The sequence below is a fragment of the Odontesthes bonariensis genome, chromosome 19 (genome assembly GCF_027942865.1).
Source record: "Odontesthes bonariensis isolate fOdoBon6 chromosome 19, fOdoBon6.hap1, whole genome shotgun sequence".
NCBI lineage: Eukaryota > Metazoa > Chordata > Actinopteri > Atheriniformes > Atherinopsidae > Odontesthes > Odontesthes bonariensis.
The window spans coordinates 4,269,261-4,291,890 of record NC_134524.1 but is presented as its reverse complement, the minus strand read 5'-3'; the positions used below and the strand labels follow the sequence as shown (position 1 = coordinate 4,291,890).

General features: G+C 40.1%; 1 protein-coding gene across 1 annotated transcript in view; it reads right to left on the bottom strand.

The window, feature by feature from the left end:
• The window catches only part of npy2rl (neuropeptide Y receptor Y2, like), an 88,227-nt gene that overhangs the window by 33,136 nt on the left and 32,461 nt on the right, over window positions 1-22,630 (bottom strand). The window contains exons 2-3 of the mRNA XM_075450945.1: window positions 7,513-7,757; window positions 7,277-7,409 (exon numbers count right to left, since the gene is read on the bottom strand). Coding sequence (XP_075307060.1) covers window positions 7,277-7,409; window positions 7,513-7,695 — 316 coding nt within the window. The 5' untranslated portion in view covers window positions 7,696-7,757. The remainder of the gene's footprint in view (window positions 1-7,276; window positions 7,410-7,512; window positions 7,758-22,630) is intronic.

Genomic DNA, 22,630 nt, shown 5'->3' with positions numbered 1-22,630 from the left:
TGTTTCCTTCTGTCGATCCTGCCACAGTCACAGTAATCCTTGCCTTGCTCGTTCGAACACAAAGCCACGATTCTTTGCCTCCTTGCGAGTGATTTTTTTGTTTAAAAATTACGTAATCCAGTCTTAAGTTTTCATAGCCATTTTTTGATAGCCTCCTTTAGGAGTGATTTTTTTTTTGTTTTAGATAAAGTTTCAAAGATTTTGTAGAGCCTCCGGTTTCTTTAGGAGTAAATTTAGTTGTTTTTGTTTCTTGTCCAAAGTTGTTTTTCCTCCTTAGGAAATGATTTTTGGTTTATAGTTCATAGTTAATTGCCCTCCTCTTAGCAGAGTGAGTTTCTGTTTTTTCCTCTTTTATTTATTAAGTTTTATATTATATATAGAATAACATTGTCATAGCTGATTATTTCATCACTGCGTATTGGTGGTTGGAATTATATAATAAAATCTGCCTAATTGGATTCTCTGCATCTGATTCCTCTTTCAAGCCCAGGTCTGACATTTTCTGCTTCTGTACCTGAGCATCTTCAGAGGAATGTGTTTTTTCTTTGTTAAGCCACTTAACTCTGCGCTATGAAGCATTCAGGCAGGAAAAAGGCTCCTAACTCAAGGGATGAACCAGTGTTGTGTCCACACAGAACAGACAACTTAGCAAAGAAGCCATTTTAAACAGGATCTTTAGGCACTTTGTTCCCAGCAGCCTGTCACAGAGACACATCATTTGTTCCCATTTCTTTAGCTGCATCTGTGAAAACCAGCTTCATAGTTTCAACTTTTTTGTACATTTACGTTTAAAACTGCTTTCAGTTACCAAAAGAGTCAAATTAATATATGAAATTCAGTTTAAAAAAAATCCTAATCCCAAAATAATGAACGTTATCATGTCTAAAAGTAGAAAAAAACAGAAAATAATAAGAATTATATGTTATTCAACATCAAGAAAAAGTAAATAAGATTCATTTTAAAGCTTAAAAAAGGAATATAAGATATAATCTAATGACTAATTATGGAACAATTAATATAAATTAAATGATTAAACTGTTTTATGCCACCAGAAATGAATAATCTAGAAGCTCTTTGTGGGTTTTAGACTGGAATTAAGATTTGTTCCCATTTCTTTAGCTGCATGTGTGAAAAACAGCAAAGATAACACAGTGTGACAGACAGAAAACAGGATTTCTGCAGCAACAAGGTGATTCCCAAAGAGCTGTTAGCTGAAAACTTGGCATATCTCAGCATGGTGTGCTGTGTGTCCTTAAAACATTTGAGGAAACTGGACAAGTGGAGGACAGAAGAAGAAGTGTCAGGCCTAAAGAACTATCTCCAGCAGATGAACAGGATCTGAAAGTGATGTTCTTAAGAAAGAGGAAAACATCCAGCAAAGACCTGACACAGGAGCTGAGAGATGCATCTGGACCTTCAGCTGATCCATCTGCTGTTGGCCCAAGCCTCATCAGAAATGGGCTCCATGGAAGTGTCGGGCTGGAAACCAAAGTCGTGAACTGCGGTCTCTCTGCGCCTCGAATGTGCACGCCAGGAGCAGATGGTTTAAAAGGTTCACAAACATCTCTTGTGTTGCTTTAGTATCTTTCCATAAATCATGAAGTGATTGACTGTTGGTGCAGTTTCAGCTGTAATTCTTTTTTAATCCCTTTGAACACAGTTTTAAAGCAGCACAAACTGAAAATAAATAGTCGGAAAACCAACATGGAAAACTTCAGCTGAGCTCCCAGGACTTCATTTAACCAACTGAAGGCAATAAAGAGTTCATGTTTTTTCAGGACACAAGCAGTACGTGTGTGTTTGTGAGCGTGTGCTTATTAATAATAGCCAGCGGTAAGTTTGACTTTGCATCCAATTTTCTTAACACGTCTCAGAACAAGCGGCACTTCGGGCTACACGAATATGTGAGTGCACATCACACACTGCTAAGCACACACTTGTACAGTTAAACACTCACACAGGCAAACAAATTCCACTTTGTCTAATTATTCATTCCTCGACCTCATTAGTTCGGTTTGTGACAGATGGAGACGGCAGGCCTGGGACCAAATAAAGCTGATGGACTCGAGAAGAACTACAAACTACGAGTCCCTGATGAGCAATGACGTGAACAGTCGTCTGTTTCTGCTTCTAGAGAGTAAACACGGTCCAAAACCTACTGACATCAAAGACTGATAGGAACAGCTGAAAAGAATTTCCTCACGTATGCGACCCAGGATGCTGGTTTTCGTAAAGCCTTCTGACAGACTTAAGTCATTCTAAAGAGTACTTTATTGTGTGTTCAGTCAACTTCAAAGGTACAGTCCACTTCAGTTCATTACAATACAGTCATAATCCAGGGTGCTTGCTCTTTTTCCAAATTAAAATTCCAGACTTTTTTTAAAACTGATACTTTTTTCCCCAACACCTTTAACTGTATGTACTTGTAACTTGTGTGCCTACTTCATTGGTTGAGATTGTACCAACTGTGTTTATTAGAAATGTCCATTTTTATAGGCTAGTATTCAATGAACAAATGCATTATTCACAGTAAATTACGCTTTTACTGATGAAAACGTTTCAAAACATGAAAATCACAAGTACATGAATTTCACATCAAACAAGTGTCACAAAAACTATCTATAAAAAAAATGAATGGATGGATGAATGTATGTAGAATTCAGTCTCTTCACTCACATCTCATCCCATTAGGCTAATACAGTACGTGACCAGTTAGTAAAATTATAGTTTTATAGCCTACCTTCCTATTTCTCATTTCACAATGCCAGCATACTGTAAAACTCTACCATACATTTATTTTCCATACTTTATTAAGACTTTCACACAAAATTCAAGACTTTTCAAGGTCTGGAAAACAGTGCTTCAAAATTCCATACTTATTAAGACTTTCAAGACTTGCGCAAGCACCCTGTAATCTATTTAAATTCATTAATGTCCAATTAACTCAAAGCCAATTCATCAAAAGTTGCATTGATAAGGAAACCAACAGATTGCACTCAAACTTTTCTATGATCCAATCCACCGTCCTGAGCGCCCAGGAGGCGCTTTTCCCTTTTAACAGGAAGAAACCTCCATCAGAACCAGAACCAGAACCAGAACCAGGAAGGCCGGCCTTCTGCCTCTGCTGAGAGGACAGGAAAGAGGGGACAAACAGGCACAAGTTTCTGTTCTGGAGCAGTCCTGCTGTGTCTAAATGTTGTTCTACAGACTTCTGTCTGATGTTTCTTGGTTGTTAAAGAGTCGAAATGATTTCCAGGTGTTGGATTGTAAATTGTCGGACAAGTTTTTGTGTTGACCTCACAGATTTTAAGGTTTAGGACCATTTCTTTTGAAAGAAAATCGGTTTTCTCTTTAACTTTAACCACCAATGCTGCTCCCTCTGGGCTCCCATAGTTCAGGCGTTGCCCTCCCCTCTGCATTTACTTCCAAAAGTGACACGAACAACAACGTAGCAGCATGCCTGGAAAACCTTGTTCCTAAAAAAAAGGCCCCAGTCTCTTCTGAAGTTTGGAACCGGTTTGGTTTTCCAAGATATGTTGCCCATTTAGACCCTGGAAAAGCCGGAAAAACTTTGAGCCCCAGGTATGCGCTACCAAGCCGTAAGTATTTTGCTGAAGTTGCCTCGCTTCACTACAACTGAACATGTGAAAAGACCGCTAGAGCTGAGGGGGGGGGGGGTCTTTTTACTCTGCTATAAAGGACCTCTGCAGCCATACATGTGCTTGTTGGTGCATTTTATCGACAACAATCGGGCTCTAAAAGAAATGTCTGCAACATAAAGGCCATATCGCCGAGGCCTAATTGTGGCTACATGTTACTAATAATAATAATAGTTACTAAAATATTAGGGCTGGGTGAGTTAACTCGCTAATTATTTAACGCAGTTTTAAAAAAAAAAAGTTTTAATTTTTTTTAATTGATTTTATTATTGTAAAGTCTGTTGCCCACAGGCTTTTATTTTGTAAAAGTCTGTTGCTCACAGGCTTTTATTTTGTAAAAGTCTGCTGCTGTCTGCTGTGGAACAGGAAAAGAAAGTAATCGGCGGATCCACCAAACATGGAGAAGGGTACGGAACTTTTACTCGGCCATTTTCATGTTAAAGTTCTTCCAGACGGCGGAGTCGACAGAACCAAAGTCATCTGTAAACACAGCCAAGTTGAATTGTCTTCTCAGCGTAGTAGTTCCAGTCTAAAATATCACTTAAAGGCAAAACACACAACTGATAGCAGCAAGTCATTCAAGGAAACAGACAGTGGAGCGAGGCTTCTACATAAAAACTACAGAAAGATGCTGATGTTAAAAGTGTGTTTGCACAACAAATGTTATGGCACTTTCATTCATATGGCAGCACATTTAAAATAAAACTAAATGCTAAAAGCTATACGCTACTTTTGGGTTCATTTTTCGATTTTGCGTACAAATGCGATTAATTGTGATTAATCAGGGAAATCATGTGATTAATTAGATTAAAAGTTTAATCGTTGCCCAGCCCTAAATAATATAAATTGTACTCTTTTAAATAGTAATTATTGCAAGAGTATTTCTTATCTGATTACTCAATGGAATACTCGCAAGAATACACAATTACCTCAGTAATCGTTTGCTGTTTTCGCTGCTCTGCTCCATCTTTTGGCTCTTTGATGTGTTTTTGACAATATTTGGACAGCGGAGCTCTGCCGTTAGATTACATAAATAAAGACACAAGAAGCTTTGGAAAAATAATATTTATCAGTGGGATTCAGTTGCGTGTTTTACAATAGATTTACTAAACACAAAGAATTAGAAACTGCCTGTCGTCCTGAAGCAGCTCTAAGTCGGGAGCTGTCCATGGTGCTGACATTTCTACTTGTATTTACGAGGAGGCTCATTTTACCATCTGTTAGCACTTGTTTACTTTGGTTTTACTTTAACTTTTACACGAGCTTTCATGTAAAATGGTTAAAACAATAAAATTTCATCGTTTTCGTAAAAATGTTTTCTGCTTTAGGCCTCAAAAGCTCCCCATTCCTGCCCATTATTATGCTAACATTAGCCTGCGGTGCTCATTAATTCAGCCGTTCATTAGTTTTGGTTATCTTCATTTTAATTTGTGAATATATTTTGTGTTGTGGCTTTATTAGATCTTCTTACCTTAAATATTCTGAATATAAGTGAATTTTTTTGAGGTTCAGAGGTAAATTTATGTAATTTTACTCTGAGAGCATCCTACTGGCCTGCGGGGTAAAAGTTATTCAGAATGTTTTCTCACAACATCTCTTTACTCCTTAGAAAAACTTAATAACTGAACTCTAATAACTGCATCAAGTTTGGTTAGTTATGCACCAGCAGGAATTTCACAAGTGAGCGTCGTGTATCACTTCACAGCCGGGGGACGTGTGAATCTTGCCCGTTCACGCTTGTCCTATTAAAAATAAATAAAGCTGAGGTGAGACGGCCCACTGTGGGTTGAAACAGAAGATTGTAAAGATGGTTAAAAGCTGGCCTCGGTTTCTGTTGCCACTCACTGGACCTTTAAAGCCAATTTAACACTCGGGGGTCGAGGCTGAGAAAGTTCTCTGCCTCATTAAAAAGATGAAAACTTGCCACCGAATCGCAGCTAAATCCTCTATACTGGACGTTAGAACACAATGTTTGATATGATTATGGACAGGTTTATCCCTGAGATGCAGTGTTTTATGTGTCCGGTCCAAAATCTGGAAAATAAGTAGGGTCTAATTTATAGTTAATATGTACACATCAACACAAAAATGAGGAAAGTTGTAAATGTCTGTAAAACATCAAATGCAAACCCCAAAAACATACAGTATGTCATTAATAAACAATCTTTTTGGTCCCCAAAGACTTTTTGAAACTACATCTGAAGTGGCGTGCTTAAATAGATCAACAGAAAAGATGAGAAGAGCAGCAAACTCCTTCATAAACTGGATATTTTGGGCATTAAAAAGTGAAATCACGATCAAATGTATCAGATTATCATTTTCTATCCGTCTCTTCCTCATCCCTTTCTGGCATTGAATATATATTTGCCTCATAAAACAGATGATTGTGATTGTTTGTCATCAAATAAAAATAGAAACGTAGCCTCCGTGTGCAAACATGAACACTTTGAAGTCTCTTTTCCGTCTTTAGTGTTAGTGAAATACAAATGAACGCTTCCAGTATTCTTTTTTTCAGGAAATTTAAAATACACATTTTTTCATCACCGTAAAGCCAGATACAAACAGGTCCGGTTGTTGCTATGGGCAACGTGGGCGACCGCCCAGGGCGCACTCTATATGAAACAAATTACTTCCAATCCAATTAAACTGTATTTCATTCCTAAAATGAACGTAGACCCATATACCTTCATGTAAATAATTGGGTTATATAAAAAATGTAAAAAAAAAAAAAGAATCTGTGCAGTCATCTACGTGAATTTGTTTACGTTGCGTGACTCCGGCTGATTGACGGGTGAACGGACGGCATTAATGGGAAAAGCAAAGGTAATAATGTGGAGTCATCATGGATCATCATCATGGTTAAAGACCAAAGAAGCCTTCAGGTGCCCAGTTTAGAAAGAGAAGAAGAGGAGAAACGGGCAAAAGATAAAGGGATGCAGATTTCTATGAGTGACGTAGGCTATAGGCTATCTGTTAGCCTCTTGCTAATATGTTGCTATTAGCCACAAGTGTGTTTGATCTTTAGTTTTGCTGAACTAGAATTAGAATTGAGGCATCATGTCATGCAGCTAATTGCTACACTCTGAGCTCTGTTGGTATCATAACTGCAGGAATCTTTTTTTTAATGCTCCATAGAGTAGCCTTTATTTATTTTTTTAGCTTTCTTCGGTTATTTTTTAGGATTTTGAGGTTATTAAAGGATTTGTGATTGATATTTATATACTGTATTCCATTTATTTATAGTCTTTTTCTCAGTTCTTTTTGTACCTTTTTGTATTTAAGATTATATATAATAAAATAATACAAATAGTATAATATGTTGTTGTGTTGGTGCCAGGGTAAGTCTTTTTTTTTGGGGGGGGGGGTTCGCCCAGGGCGTAAATCTAGCCAGGACTGCCTGTGGATACAAATGTATATGAACCATAACCTTAACCAGGATCAAACCCAACCTGAAACTGAGCGTTTAACGTGGTATGGATTTAGTAATACAACACACACATGGCAGCACATAAGCTCTAAATATGCCACCGTATTTACACGTCATAGAGCGTTTAATGGCTGCCATGATTGACACAATCCGAGATGAGAGAGCACAGCTTGTGAGCGTGTTAACATACCGACGGCCAAATTAGCGATGAAGAAGTTGGTGACGGTTCGCAGTGTCTTGAAGCGATAGATGACGTAGATGACCAAAGAATTCCCCAGAACCCCCAAGACGATGATGGTGCTGTAAGCCAAGATCAACACCACCTTGAAAGAAACAACAAGAGCAAAAACAGCTGTTAACAGCTGGTTAACAAAGGGGGAGGGGCTTCCCAACAACCATAAGAAGATGTTAAAGGAGCTTCAGTACTTGTACGCTCAGGAGTCTGATTGGGTCCTCTGGAAAATTCACCCCTTCTAACCCTGTGGGTATGGCTGAGGTCGGGGTGCTGACGTTTGGGCCGTAGTCATGGTAAAGAAGATTATCGGAGTCAGGCAGGGGCAGGAGGCGGAGCTCGTCCTGTGTGCTGTTGGCTGCGCTGACGTCCTCCATGTCCAATCATACGCGTCCAGCTGGCAGCTCCATTTTACCGACAGGTTTCGCCCTCACACGGCCTGCGGGGGGGCAAAAACACAGGCAAACGCAGGGGTAAATATCAGCTGAGAGGTGGCGGTTTGAATCAAGTCAAATTTATTTGTAGCACATTTCATGTATAAAACAGTTCAAAGTGCTTTATATAAAATAAAAGCATTGCAGCAGGGAGTGGAAGAAGCATTAAAAATACATAAAAGAACATAAAGAGAAACAAATGAAATGATTTAAATGAATTTAAAAACCAGCAACAGTCCAGATAAGTTCAAAGATATCGTACAGATTTCATGCATAGACACATGAGAACAGAAATGTTTTTAACCTGGATTTAAAAATGTCTCCATTTGGTGAAAGTTTAATCTCCACTGGCAGTTTGTTCCACTTGTTTGCAGCATAACAGCTAAATGCTGCTTCTCCATGTTTAGTCTGGACTCTGGACTGGACCAGCTGACCTGAGTCCTTGGATCTAAGAGCTCTGCTGGCTTTATATTCTCTGAACAGATCACAGATTGTAAACCATCAGCAGACTTTTAAAATCTATTCTGTGACTGACTGGAAGCCAGAGTAAAGATTTTAAAGCTGCTGTGATGTGTTCAGATCTCTTAGTCCGGGTTAAAACTCCAGCAGCAGCGTTCTGGATGAGCTGCAGATGTTTAATGCTCTTTTTGGGAAGTCCAGTTAAAAGAGCGTTACAGTGATGGAGTCTGCTGGAGATGAATGCATGGATGAGTTTCTCCTGGTCTGTTTGGGAGAGGAAACCTTTAATTCTGTTGATGTTTCTGAGGTGGTAAAAAGCTGCCTTGGTGACAGCTTTGATGTGGCTGCTGATAGTCAGATCTGAGTCTATCAACACTCCGAGGTTACGAACTTGGTCAGTGATTATAAGGTCCCGAGTCTCAAGATATTTACCAACGCTGACCCTCTTCTCTTTGCTACCAAACAGAATGATCTCAGGTTGGTCTTCATTTAACTGTAGAAAATTCTCTCTCATCCAGGTGTTTACTTGCTCCAGACACATAAAGTTGTGTATCGTCTGTAACTGTGATAATTGATGTTAAAGTCCTGCAATATCTGACCCAAAGGGAGCATTTACAAGTTAAACAGAAGGAGTTTAACCTTTGAGCTGGAGTTAGGAGGGTCGTTCTATTGTAAAATCCTCACCATAATTCAGTTTTATTTATAAAGCGCCAAATGTCACGTCAATGCACTTTAAAGATACAGTCCAATTTCTTTTTTTTTAAGTATTTTTTTGGGCTTTTTATGCCTTTAATGATAGGACAGTGTGAGAGACAGGAAGCAGGGGGCAGAGAGAGGGGGAAGACACGCAGCAAAGGGACGCTCGGTGCGGGAGTCGAACCGGGGCCCGCTGCATCGAGGACTATAGCCTCTGTACATGGGGCCCCAATACAGTCCAATTTCATTGTAATACAATCAGAATCCAATCGAATTAAATTAATTAAATTCCAAATTAGTCTAGTTCATGCAAAGCCAATTAAAAACTCTGGCTGCAGCATTTTGGATCAGCTGGAGGCTTTTCAGAGAGTCCAATAATAAAGAATTACAGCAGTCCAATCCTGAAGTAACAGATGCATGGAGCAGTTTTTCTGCATCACTCTGAGACAGGATGTTCCCGATTTTAACAATATTACCAAGGTGGAAGAAGGCAGTCATAGAAACCTGTTTTATATGCGAGTCAGAGGACAGATCCTGGTCAGAAATAAGTCCAAAGGTTCCTCACTGTAGGACCAGAAGCCGAAGAAATGCCATCAATAGTCAATATAAATCCAAGAACGCCAGCTTAGACTTAGGCTGTGTTCAAAACCGTATATTACAAACTACATACTACAAACTGCATACTACAAACTGCATACTTCCATACTACATACTGCATACTCATCGATCAGACAGTATGCAGAGCGTTTACTCACAATGCATTTCGCTCCTACCCGAGCCGAAATCAGCCGGCCTGAAGCTGATTTCTCTTAAGCTCTAAACTCTGTAAACTTTAGCAACATTTGAAACATTTTCAGGTGAGAAAGTAGTCGTTTAGATCCCCAACGTGTTGAAAACCTGACAAAATACCGGCTGTTTACAATTTTGTTCCTACGACTTCAGCGCTACTAAAGCTAGCCGCAGTGAGCAGCGCACTTCCGGTTATTTTCACGAAATAAAATACCCGTTGCCTTTTATCATAGGGAAAGCCATTACGATACGATTGGTGCTTTTGTTTTGAAAACAGGAAGTGAACCTACCCTCGTTGTAGCTAGCTTGAAACTGCCGTTTTGACAGGAAATGACAATCGGCGACGTCACGTTACGTTGCATCTTGGGTAGTTTGAGTATGAGTAGTAACCTCATGATGCATACCCAACATTTCGGAGAATCTAGTATGCATCCGGGAACTTCTCGCTCACTCAAACTCGCATACTAACTCAAACAGTTAGTAGGAGTAGTAGGAGTAGTAGGAGAAGTATGCGGTTTCGAACACAGCCATAGTCCATCACTGATGAATCTGGATTAATTTCTGTGAAACTTTCTGCACAAAAACTTTATTCAAAACAGCCGCTTGAATAAAATCAACTTTTAGAAAACTCCCGAATTCAATTCAATTCAATTTTTATTTATATAGCACCAAATACAACAAATGTCATCTCAAGGCACTTAAATAATAAAGTCCAATTCAAGCCAATTGGAATTCAATTAATTGTAATCATAATTATTCATAAAATAATCCAATTCATTCATATTGAGCCAATTCAAAAACAATTTCCTAGCTAAGGAAACCAACAGATTGCACTGAAACTTTTTTTTTTTTTCGGTGACCAACACGTTTTCAATGCAAAGTCATTCCAACCCGGGCAGCTCATGGTTTGCCGATCTCATCTCCAATCACCGCTCCGTGCTTTTGCAGATTATCTGGCGATCCACCGCTGGCAGTAATCTGATCGTATCCACAGACCATGATCTTTTCCAGGTCAAGGGATTACCAACAGAACAGGTAGATTTGGGAGAGTGACCCGAATTCTTTTTGTTTCAGGTCAGGAGGTAAAGAGACGCTTTAAAGATTACTTGAAATGTAAAAGCTGCATCTTATTGTTTACGGGCATGATAACTTCCCATTTGCATTCGCCGCAGTCCGTCCTCGTTCACGGCAGCGTGAACCGGCAGCTGATTAAACTGCGGTTTAAAATGATTTTCCTGCTTTAACCTGACGGCCCCTTGTAATCTGCTCTGTGGGGATAGAAAAAGACCCGGAAAGGCTTTTTTAGAAAGTTCACGGCCTGAATTATCCTCATAACTGTCCTCATCAATGTCAAAAGGATTCGCTACGACAGGGATTTCAATCATATTTGTCACATTTACCCAACAGATGAGTGGCAGAATCCACTAAACACCAAACAATCTACTAACTATTTACGTGAGAAAATGGTTTTCTCACATTTATTGACAATTTGGAGATCCTCTGCACAATCAAATTTTACAACAATTTGGTTTGCAAACTGCAAAACCAACACTATCTGGAGGGATGCCTGTAGATTTTTAAATATTACCCAACATTAGAAACACTTGCAAATTTCTTTTAGCATCTTTTTAGCAGTTTTTTATACTTAACTTTCTTAAAAAGTCATGGAGCCCCGAAGCCTTGATGATACAGAGCAGCAGATGGTGTCCATACTGGGCAGCTCCCAGTGGTCACACACCCTCAGGGTGCTAACGTTCATAAAGAAACTAACAACAAGGCATATTTTTTGTGAGCTTGTGCTGAGTCAGAGCATGTGGGCAGAGCGAATAAGTAACATCCAGCGAATCTTTGACATTTCAGATGCCAAAAACTATTTTAAAACTGCGAAGCCACAGATGGTACTTTTTCACAAAGCTGAGAAGTAGAATTAAAACAAACAAAATCTTTCAATGAATCATTAAAACAATTAGAAATTAGTTTCACATCTCAACTTTAACCAAGAGAATTATTCAGGTGATCTGCCAAGAAATACTTTTGCCTTATTTTAGAGGAATTCTATTCACTATAACTAGTCAAAAAGGGGAAAAAAGGAGTGCAACAAATTCCTGAACTGCATCTAAAATTAAGTAAACAAATGTGTGCACTTTACTTTCCATATTAAAACTAGTTTAACTTTAAATATATGGCCAAAAAAAACTATTTATCTATAAAAATGTCTGACAACAGGACTATAGAACAGCAGGTATTAGCTTTCCAGCCAACATCCAGCTGTGTTAACATCTGTTAGCTTCTCTCCTGCCGTCTCTGCTTTCATAAACTGTATTTTAATCCTGCTGAAATCCTAATAAAGCCTCTTATTCCCTGTTTTATATCCTGTAATCAGACAACATGGTGACTCAGAATAACAGCAGTCAACCTTAACCTTAACCTTAACCAGCAGCCTACATACAACATGGTCTGATAAAATGAGCTGTATTTATTCTGGTTGGACTTTGATGTGACTCAGAATATTAGTTCACATTAACAGCTTCCAGGGTGAAGCTGATCGGATGGGTACAGGCACATTAAGGACAATATGATGGTGTGCTTGTGCTAGCGGGTAGTTCTGGTGACATTTCAACAGAAATTAGACACTATTTGTCCAACACAAACACAAGTTGCCTCAGCTTCCTTCTGTTCTCTACTAGCTTCCTTCTGTTCTCTGCTAACTTCCTTTTGTTCTCTGCTAACTTCCTTTTGTTCTCTGCTAGCTTCCCTCTGTTCTCAGCTAACTTCCTTCTGTTCTCTGCTAACTTCCTTCTGTTCTCTACTAGCTTCCTTCTGTTCTCTACTAGCTTCCTTCTGTTCTCTACTAGCTTCCTTTTGTTCTCTACTAACTTCCTTCTGTTCTCTACTAGCTTCCTTCTGTTCTCTGCTAGCTTCCTTCTGTTCTCTACTAGCTTCCTTCTGTTCTCTGCTAGCTTCCTTCTGTTCTCTGCTAGCTTCCTTCTGTTCTCTACTAACTTCCTTCTGTTCTCTGCAAACTTCCTTTTGTTCTCTGCTAGCTTCCTTTTGTTCTCTGCTAACTTCAAGGGAGGCAAAAATAGCGCCAAGCGATACGAAGTCTGACTTTTTCATGCAAGATTTTGTGATGCAAATGTATTACTCTTTTGAACGCATATTGTTCTGAGAAGCAAAACGCTTTATTTTTTAAACCCCAGCCAACTAGCCGGACTACCTTCATCAACACCAAAACGAGGCTGGAACTCGGCTCACAGGACGCAGCAGGGGGTAAGAAAATGTTCATAAATGATGTTGCTAATATGGGATGTCATACAGCTTCATGTCAAAAGAGGCGAACTATCCCTTTAAAAGAAATTCTCACCCTCTGACTCTTCAAACATTTTCTCAAAATTTCACCTGGACATCTTTTATCGTTTTATTTCATTCACCTCATCAACATATTTGAACATTTTGAACTGGAAGACACCTTAATTCGGGAGTTCAAATAATACACGTCTGCCATCTAGTGGTAGCGAGTAGGAACAACATTTGATGTTTTATGTTGGACTTTCAACCCGTTTTATTCAGGGTGGTGGATTGAAATCACTTAGTTTCCATAAACTATGCTATTCTTTAACATATATTTCTCCCAGAGCCTTAAAGGTAGGGTAGGAGATCCTGGATTTTGAGTCCAGCGAAGCTGCATTTTGAAAATACACAGGTAAAAAGTCCCAACCCTTTTCTTCACTTTCCCCCCGAAGCCACGCCTCTAGAGTACATGAACGTGCACGAAGGTGCACAAGCGCTGTTCTGACAGCAAGCATCGATCGTTGTCGTATTTAGTATTTAGTTTATGCTAACTATACGTTTAATAATGCTAGGTGCTAGCCAAGCTGGCTCTAGTTTAGCTTCCTGCCAAGCTTCTGGACGCGTAATTCGTTCACGGAGCAGGGTACGCGCACAGGGAGAAGGAGGGGGAGGGAGGAGCAGATTGCAGTTTGATAGACGCATCAGTATCCAATCATTGTGAACGGTCTGTTCAATATGATTGGATACTGTTTTTCCTGGATTGTACGTTCTAGAGGCCACTAAAACTTTTCATATTTGTGTCAAAACTTTTAATTAATTGGTTGCAATGGGGGTGTGAAGAGTATTTCAAGCAATATGTAAAAAAATGCTCCAGAAAAAGATCCCCTACCCCACCTTTAAGTTGACAGAGGTTTGGGAATTAACAGCACACGGGGAGGCTTGTACGAAAAACATAAAAGTTCGGAGTTGACACGAAACTCTAACTGGATCTTGAAAACAGCTTTTGTGAAACTGTTCCCCGGTTCAGATGTAAAATCAACGTCTGCAGCAGTAAGAAAAGGAAGAAACCGTCACGTCTTGATGGTGTTTGTGTCACAACATGTAGCTCTTGAGGTGTAACGTGTAACTTTTGTGGAGACTGAAGCATCTTCTGTGTTTAACACAAACATGGCAATGATGCAAATAGTTTCTTTTGAAACGCAGTAGATGAGGTTTATTTTTAGGTCAGCAGTCATAACGTGGAGAGGGGAGCAGGTGTCGGCGTTTTAAACGCAACGCTGCCTAATTTTTGAAGTTAACAAGCGGCATAACGGGAACATTTAGTGAAAGACGCTGAAGGTCCGCCAGCTGTTTGAAGTCTGTTCGTCGATTAAAAAAAACAATTCAGCATCGGCTCTTTTAAATCTTAAACTTACACCTGAATGCCTAATTTACTTTTTCACACCTAAACTTGAGGTTGTTCTGTGTTTAAACAGTAATTAGTCGTGATTTGACTGAATTTCAACTGAGGAAATGTGGGAATAACTGAGCTCTTCTCAAATGTTTCCCAACTTCAGTGTATCACTGGCAGCTGCTCTGCATCATGTTGGATAGTTTGACGATTTTGTGGAGCTTGAATTTAGCAAAAAGTATCATTTTATTCAATTTTTTTTTAATCAGTAGACCATGAATGGATTACTCCCCAGGCTTGATGGGTTCCTGGTCTTCATCTTCAAATTATTCACTTCAAATCAAGACAGTTTTATCTCTAAAGTGCCAAATCACAACTCAAGTCGATTTAAAGAAACAGTCCAATTCAAGCCAATTACATTCCAGTTCATTGTGATACAATTATAATCCAAAAGATCCACAAAGTGACTTAAATTAGGTTCAAAACAACCACACAAAGTAAAAAGAAAATTAACAAAACTATTACATAATGAGCCAATTACCCATGTTACCAAGGTAACACAAAAATAAAAGAAATGTCACATGTCAACAAAGATGCAACATGGCTACAAAGGCGTCCATTTTTTACAGAGTGACCAAACTACAGAGTCAATACTGCTGCAAAAAGACACAACGCAGATACAAACACCACAAACGACCAAAGGACACGACAAAAAGATACGAAAAGAAACACAAAACAACCACAAACGACCAAAGAACACGACAAAAAGACAAAAAGATATGGAAAGAAACACAAAACAACCACAAACGACTAAAGGACCCAACAAAAAGACAAAAAGATACGAAAAGAAACACAAAACAACCACAAACGACCAAAGGACACAGCAAAAAGACAAAAAGATACGAAAAGAAACACAAAACAACCACAAACGACCAAAGGACCCAACAAAAAGATAAAAAGATACGAAAAGAAACACAAAAAAAGACAAAAAGATACGAAAAGAAACACAAAACAACCACAAACGACCAAAGGACACAACAAAAAGATACGAAAAGAAACACAAAACAACCACAAACGACCAAAGGACACGACAAAAAGACAAAAAGATACGAAAAGAAACACAAAACAACCACAAACGACCAAAGGACACAACAAAAAGACAAAAAGATACGAAAAGAAACACAAAACAACCACAAACGACCAAAGGACACAGCAAAAAGACAAAAAGATACGAAAAGAAACACAAAAAAACACAAAACGACCAAAGGACACAACAAAAAGACAAAAAGATATGAAAAGAAACACAAAACAACCACAAACGACCAAAGGACACAACAAAAAGACAAAAAGATACGAAAAGAAACACAAAACAACCACAAACGACCAAAGGACACAGCAAAAAGACAAAAAGATACGAAAAGAAACACAAAAAAACACAAAACGACCAAAGGACACAACAAAAAGACAAAAAGATACGAAAAGAAACACAAAACAACCACAAATGACCAAAGGACACAACAAAAAGATACGAAAAGAAACACAAAACAACCACAAACGACCAAAGGACACAACAAAAAGATACGAAAAGATACGAAAAGAAACACAAAACAACCACAAACGACCAAAGGACACAACAAAAAGACAAAAAGATACGAAAAGAAACACAAAACAACCACAAACGACCAAAGGACACAACAAAAAGACAAAAAGAAACACAAAACAACCACAAACGACCAAAGGACACGACAAAAAGACAAAAAGATACGAAAAGAAACACAAAACAACCACAAACGACCAAAGGACACAACAAAAAGACAAAAAGATACGAAAAGAAACACAAAACAACCACAAACGACCAAAGGACACGACAAAAAGACAAAAAGAAACACAAAACAACCACAAACGACCAAAGGACACGACAAAAAGACAAAAAGATACGAAAAGAAACACAAAACAACCACAAACGACCAAAGGACACGTCAAAAAGACAAAAAGAAACACAAAACAACCACAAACGACCAAAGGACACAACAAAAAGACAAAAAGATACGAAAAGAAACACAAAACAACCACAAACGACCAAAGGACACAACAAAAAGACAAAAAGATACGAAAAGAAACACAAAACAACCACAAACGACCAAAGGACACGACAAAAAGACAAAAAGAAACACAAAACAACCACAAACGACCAAAGGACACAACAAAAAGACAAAAAGAAACACAAAACAACTACAAACGACCAAAGGACACAACAAAAAGATACAAAAAGATACGAAAAGAAACACAAAAGAAACACAAACGACCAAAGGACACAACAAAAAGATACAAAAAGACACGAAAAGAAACACAAATACAGCAGAAAGTGACCCAAGATGACCACAAAGAGACACAAACTTGTGCTCTGGGACTCTAAAGGACCAAAGTAACCACAGCATTCTGTCCGTAGAAGAATCTGTCTCCAGATGTGAGGACAAAGTGGCTTAAAAGACTCAAAACAACTATTCAGACACACAACTTTAAAGCAAACGGGTGCAGTGTGCGGTCATTTTGTGGCGATTGTGCTCCCCGTTTCTGATAAAAAGCCAGTTGGATGTAAGACTGAGACCTTTCATCTCTGGCTTCGTGCACTTTGTGCAGTTCGTGCAGTTCGTCCCGTCACTGATCCTGCCAGCCAAGTGAGAGCAGGAGGAAGATGAACGCCCTCAGACGACTTGCTCAGTGAATCAGCTCACTGGAGTGTGCAGAAGTGTGTGAGTGTCGCTGGAAACGTTTATTCTCGGGTGGATTTTGTGAGTGTGGAGTGGCAGTTGGGTTGGTTTGTTCTCGTGTTGGTTTGTTTCTCGTGGCGATGTGTTGGCGTGTTGGCGCTCCTGTGCGGATATCTGCCCCGGAGGCTGTTGGACTGACCTACATCGCAGAGCGGCGGTGCGCCGAGGTCACAGCTGCATGAGCACGGGAGCGTTAAGAAGGCTCTCTCAAAGCTGGTGTGACATCCTCCCACCTGTGAACCGCAGTTTAAATGTGAGTCTGCACATCAGGAGCGCACCAACTGGAAGCTGTCCCCCGAGGTGGCGTCCACTTACTGGGACTAACACCGAGGACCAGGCGCCAAAGACTTTGGTTCTGGTCAAACGGTCAAAAAGATTCTGTCATCTTTTCCTGAGTTCAGTAAACCTCACCGACACCATGGGCGTCCGTTTGATTTCAGAAGTGCTTGGGGACAATTACCATAAACCTGAGTAAGGTTTGAAAAGTTCTGGGTACAAGCTAGGCCCATTACTTCCGAATTGAGGTTTCATGATAAATAATAGGCATTGCATTAGATCAGTGGTTCTCAACCGGTGGGGCCCGCCCCCTGGGGGGGCGCGGACACTCTCCCGGGGGGGGCGCGAGTAGACTACAGGATGAGAAAAAAAAAAAATCGAAAAAAAAAATAAAAATAAAAAAAATCGGAAAAAAAAAAAATTTGGAAAAAAAAAAAAAATCACGAAAATTCCCTCCAAGCAAGAAGTTGGACTATTGTTTGACTAGTTTCATTTCAAATTTACCAGGGGGTAGTATTTTGAGCCTGTGACGTAACGTAACGTAACGTAACGTAACGTAACGTGACGTGACGTGACGTGACGTAACATCACGTAACGTAACATCACGTAACGTAACATCACGTAACGTAACATCACGTAACGTAACGTAACATCACGTAACGTAACATCACGTAACGTAACATCACGTAACGTAACGTAACATCACGTAACGTAACATCACGTAACGTAACATCACGTAACGTAACATCACGTAACGTAACGTAACATCACGTAACGTAACGTCACGTAACGTAACATCACGTAACGTCACGTCACGTAACGTCACGTCACGTCACGTAACGTCACGTAACGTGTCGTGTCGTGGGGGTGGGGCCGTGAAGGGGGAGGGGTGGTGTCGGGAGGAGGGGGGGCCCCAACTGCAATGAACCATCTTAGGGGGGGCCCCGCTTGCAAAAGGTTGAGAACCCCTGCATTAGATGATGCGTATTGACGCGATATTGTCCCCATATTAAAAGTTAAAAGCCATCTGCGCGGTCTTGTTTAGGCCGTCGGAAACATCCTGGGTTGGGACAAACTTAAAGGGGAACTGCGGTATTTTCAACATTAAGCCTCTTTTCTGAGTCGTCTGCAATGTTTTAGAACCCCCCTCACCGCTTTTTTGATGTTTACTGCTGTCTCCGGTATTTGCCTAATTTTGATTCTTCTCAACCTGCTTCAGAACGGCATGAAAGTCATGCGCATGTCCAGAAAGGTCCGTAAAAGCACCATAAACGTCCGTTTTCAAAATCATCAACTCACCGGAGTGGTTACTGGTGTGCACTGGTAATCCATATCAAATTTCGTGGCGAAAAGTTGCTTCTGTCGTGCTTTATTTGACATTTTGTAAATCCCATTGAGTTCTATTGAAGACTGGATGTTCGTATCGCAAGTCAGATTCAACTGCTGAGCGGAAGTTTATCCACGGCTGTGAGGTGGCTAAGAAAATAGTGCGAGCATGAACGAGCTGCCAAATAAAACACGACAGAAGCAACTTTTAGCCACGAAATTGGATATGGATTACCAGTGCACACCAGTAATCACTCCGGTGAGTTGATTATTTTGAAAACGGACGTTTATGGTGCTTTTACGGACCTTTTAGGGCATGCACATGACTTTCATGCCATTCTGAAGCAGGTTGAGAAGAATCAAAATTAGGCAAATACCGGAGACAGCAGTAAACATCAAAAAAGCGGTGAGGGGGGTTCTAAAACATTGCAGACGACTCAGAAAAGAGGCTTAATGTTGAAAATACCGCAGTTCCCCTTTAAGAGTAGGCCCTATTCGTATTTCAAAATCCGCATTTTAGTACAAGACACGATTTCGGTTATTGCACAGCCCTTGACACACCAACAAATCTCAGACAAACCTCGACCAAGCAAGAGCGCATCAGGAGACGTAGCCTGGCTACAAACAGCCCTCTCCCTGACACAGTTTTCAAACATTGCCAGGCTATGAAACGACGGGCAAGAGTGAACGAGCAGCAACCCCTCTGTGAAATAAGTTTTCATTCATTGTCTATCTCGCCTGATATTCATCATAAACACTGACGAATCTTCACCTGCAACACCAGCGACGTCTTTCATCGCTCATTCTGTAACAGACTGCAGACCGCCAGCGCAGTGAGTGGGAGCGGATTCAACATAGTTGCTATTCAGCAATGGGGGCTGATCGCAAGCGCATTCATACAAGGAGAGTGAAAGCAGAGCGGATCAAATAGTCTTTGGTTAGGAGAATGCCATGATGTAAAATTATAGTTTTTAGGAAAGCAGAGTAGTCTGTTACATGCATGATGCACAGACTAGTCAAATCAATACATCCACGTTTGTCTTTCTCTACTTTTTTAAAGTGGTGGGGACAAATCTGCTCGTCAGACAAAGTGCCGGGGACGCGTCCCCACCGTCCCCGGGGGAAATGACGCGCCTGACCGACACTGATGTAGGTCTGCAGCTCTGAAACTTCAAATGTTCAAAACATTTCCAGCAAATACTACTTTAGATTCTCCATTTAAGGCAGTTTTATTGTTACGATGTTGGTGGTGGAGGGTTATGGTGGACTAGGCATGGGCTGGTATGAGATTCTGCCGGTATGATAACCGTAGGCAAAAATATCACGGTGTCACGATATTATGATTTTGAATGTCTGTATTTAAAAACAAGAAAAATAAAAATAAAAAAACGCTCATACTGCAGGGACGGTATGACAGAAAATTTTAGTGGTTTTGAAACCTTGGCTTTTTAATACCGCGGTATGCCTTGAAACCGGTAACCGACCCATGCCTATGGTGGACCCAAATGCCAGAGACAGCCCGCCAGAGGCTAACGAACGATTCACTAAAGTCTCTATTTTACAGGAAACCAAAAGTGCTGCTGAGCTGGAAACCATGAACCAAACAAGCAGACACAGAGATGACCAGACGAGAGAGAAACAGAACTATGGAGAAGATGGATGGTGACAGTAATGGGGAGGAAAACTAAACACACAGAATACAAGCTGAAGAAAACGTGAACAAAAATACCAAACAAAATGCAGAAATGACGCTAAAATGGGGAGAGAAACCAAAACAGAGGCTGTGTTCGAAACAGCATACTACTCCTACTACTCCTACTAACTTTTTGAGTTAGTATGCGAGTTTGAGTAAGCGAGAAGTTCCCGGATGCATACTAGATTCTCTGAAATGTTGGGTATGCATCATGAGGTTACTACTCGTACTCAAACTACCCAAGCTGCAACGTAACGTGACGTCGCCGATCGTCATTTCCTGTCAAAACGGCAGTTTCAAGCTAGCTACAACGAGGGTAGGTTCACTTCCTGTTTTCAAAACAAAAGCACCAATTGTATGGTAATGGCTTTCCCTATGATAAAAGGCAACGGGTATTTTATTTTTGTAAAAATAACCGGAAGTGCGTTGCTCACTGCGGCTAGCTTTAGTAGCGCCGAATTCGTGGGAACAAAATTGTAAACAGCCGGTATTTTGTCGGGTTTTCAACACGTTGGGGATCTAAACGACTACTTTCTCGCCTGATAATGTTTCAAATGTTGCTAAAGTTTACAGAGTTTAGAGCTTGAGCGAAATCAGCTTCAGGCCGGCTGATTTCGGCTCAGGCAGGAGAGAAATGCATTGTGGGTAAACACTGCATCCTGTCTGATCAATGAGTATGTAGTATGCAAGTATGTAGAATGTAGTATGCAGTGTGGAAGTATGTAGTATGCGGTTTCGAACACAGCCAGAGTCTCACAAAAGGAACTAAACCCTCAAACAACATACACAGGAAATAAATAAATACACTAATAAACGTCTCTCGGAAACAAAACAATGACACTGGATGAAAATAATCCAGTTACAGAATGTATGATAACATCATAACAATAATATGAGCGTAACTATAAAAACTGATGGAATTATTTCCTTTTTTCCATAAAGGAATGGTATAAAGTGCCATCTCTGTGACATCCATTAGCTTTTCTGTAGAGGCGATGTCATTAGGAAGCTGCAGACTTCATGTGATGAGTGCTGGAGTGCAGCCTCATGTGCCACTAATGGGGAGGAATCAACTCGATCAGATAACACTAATTATGTTGGCTGCGCAGGTTAAGCTTGGAGATGGCTTTTGTTTCTGAATATGTAGGAAAAAAAAACAGTGAAAACTGGCCAAAGACGGAGACCTGACAAAAATAACACAAGAAGAAGAAGCAGCTCATTTGGCAGTTTAGCACCAGAAGTAGAGCTTTAGGGGTAAATACGGAGCAAAATGTACGAAATCAGACCCACAGCGATCTAAACACCAAGTTGTCTTGCTTCTTTTGTTCAGTAACCGGGTTAGTTAATGCCACCAAGTTGTTCGAGCAAAGTGTAAGAATCCAAATTTAAACATTTTTCATGATAAAAATCTAAAATCTCTCTGCTGTGGCTCCAGATCGCAGCAAGTTACACATCGTTTGCTTTATTTATCATTGACACGTGTCACCAACCGGCACATCGTATAAAAGGGACACAAATACAAGTTAAATCTACTGTAAATTCTGTTTGTAGCAGGAGAAAAATCATCATTTCACGGCGCTCTGTGTTTAATTTGCTGGCTGTTCCTAAGCCAAAGCCTGCTCTTCGGTTTACGTTCACCAAGCTCCCGGCTGAACATGTAATCCTTCACACACAAACACTGATGTTGGTGTTCCTGCTAAGTAGCTGGTTTTAATATAAACTAATGTGTCCTCGGTTGGCCCCACAGAATCAGTCCTTTAAAGAACTGCCGGATTAGTTTATGATTAGCTGCATTTTTAGTAGGGCTGGGCGAGTTAACTCGTTTTTATCGCGTTAACTCGCTAATTATTTAACGCCGATAAATATTTTATTGAGCATTAGCGCAGGTTTTATTTATTTAAAAAAATTTAAATTATTTAACGGTATTCAGATTACAATTCTGCTGCCATAATGCTGGACAGGACAAGGGGCTAAAAAATAAATTAATTAAAAAATTAAATAATCATTTTTTTGGGGGGGGGCTTTTGTGCCTTTAATGGAAAGTTCAGAGAGACAGGAAGCAGGGGGCAGAGAGAGGGGGAACGACATGCAGCACAGGGCCGTCTGATGCGGGACTCGAACCGGGGCTGCAGCGAGGACTATAGCCTCTGTACATGGGGCGCCTGCTCAACCCACTACGCCACGGAC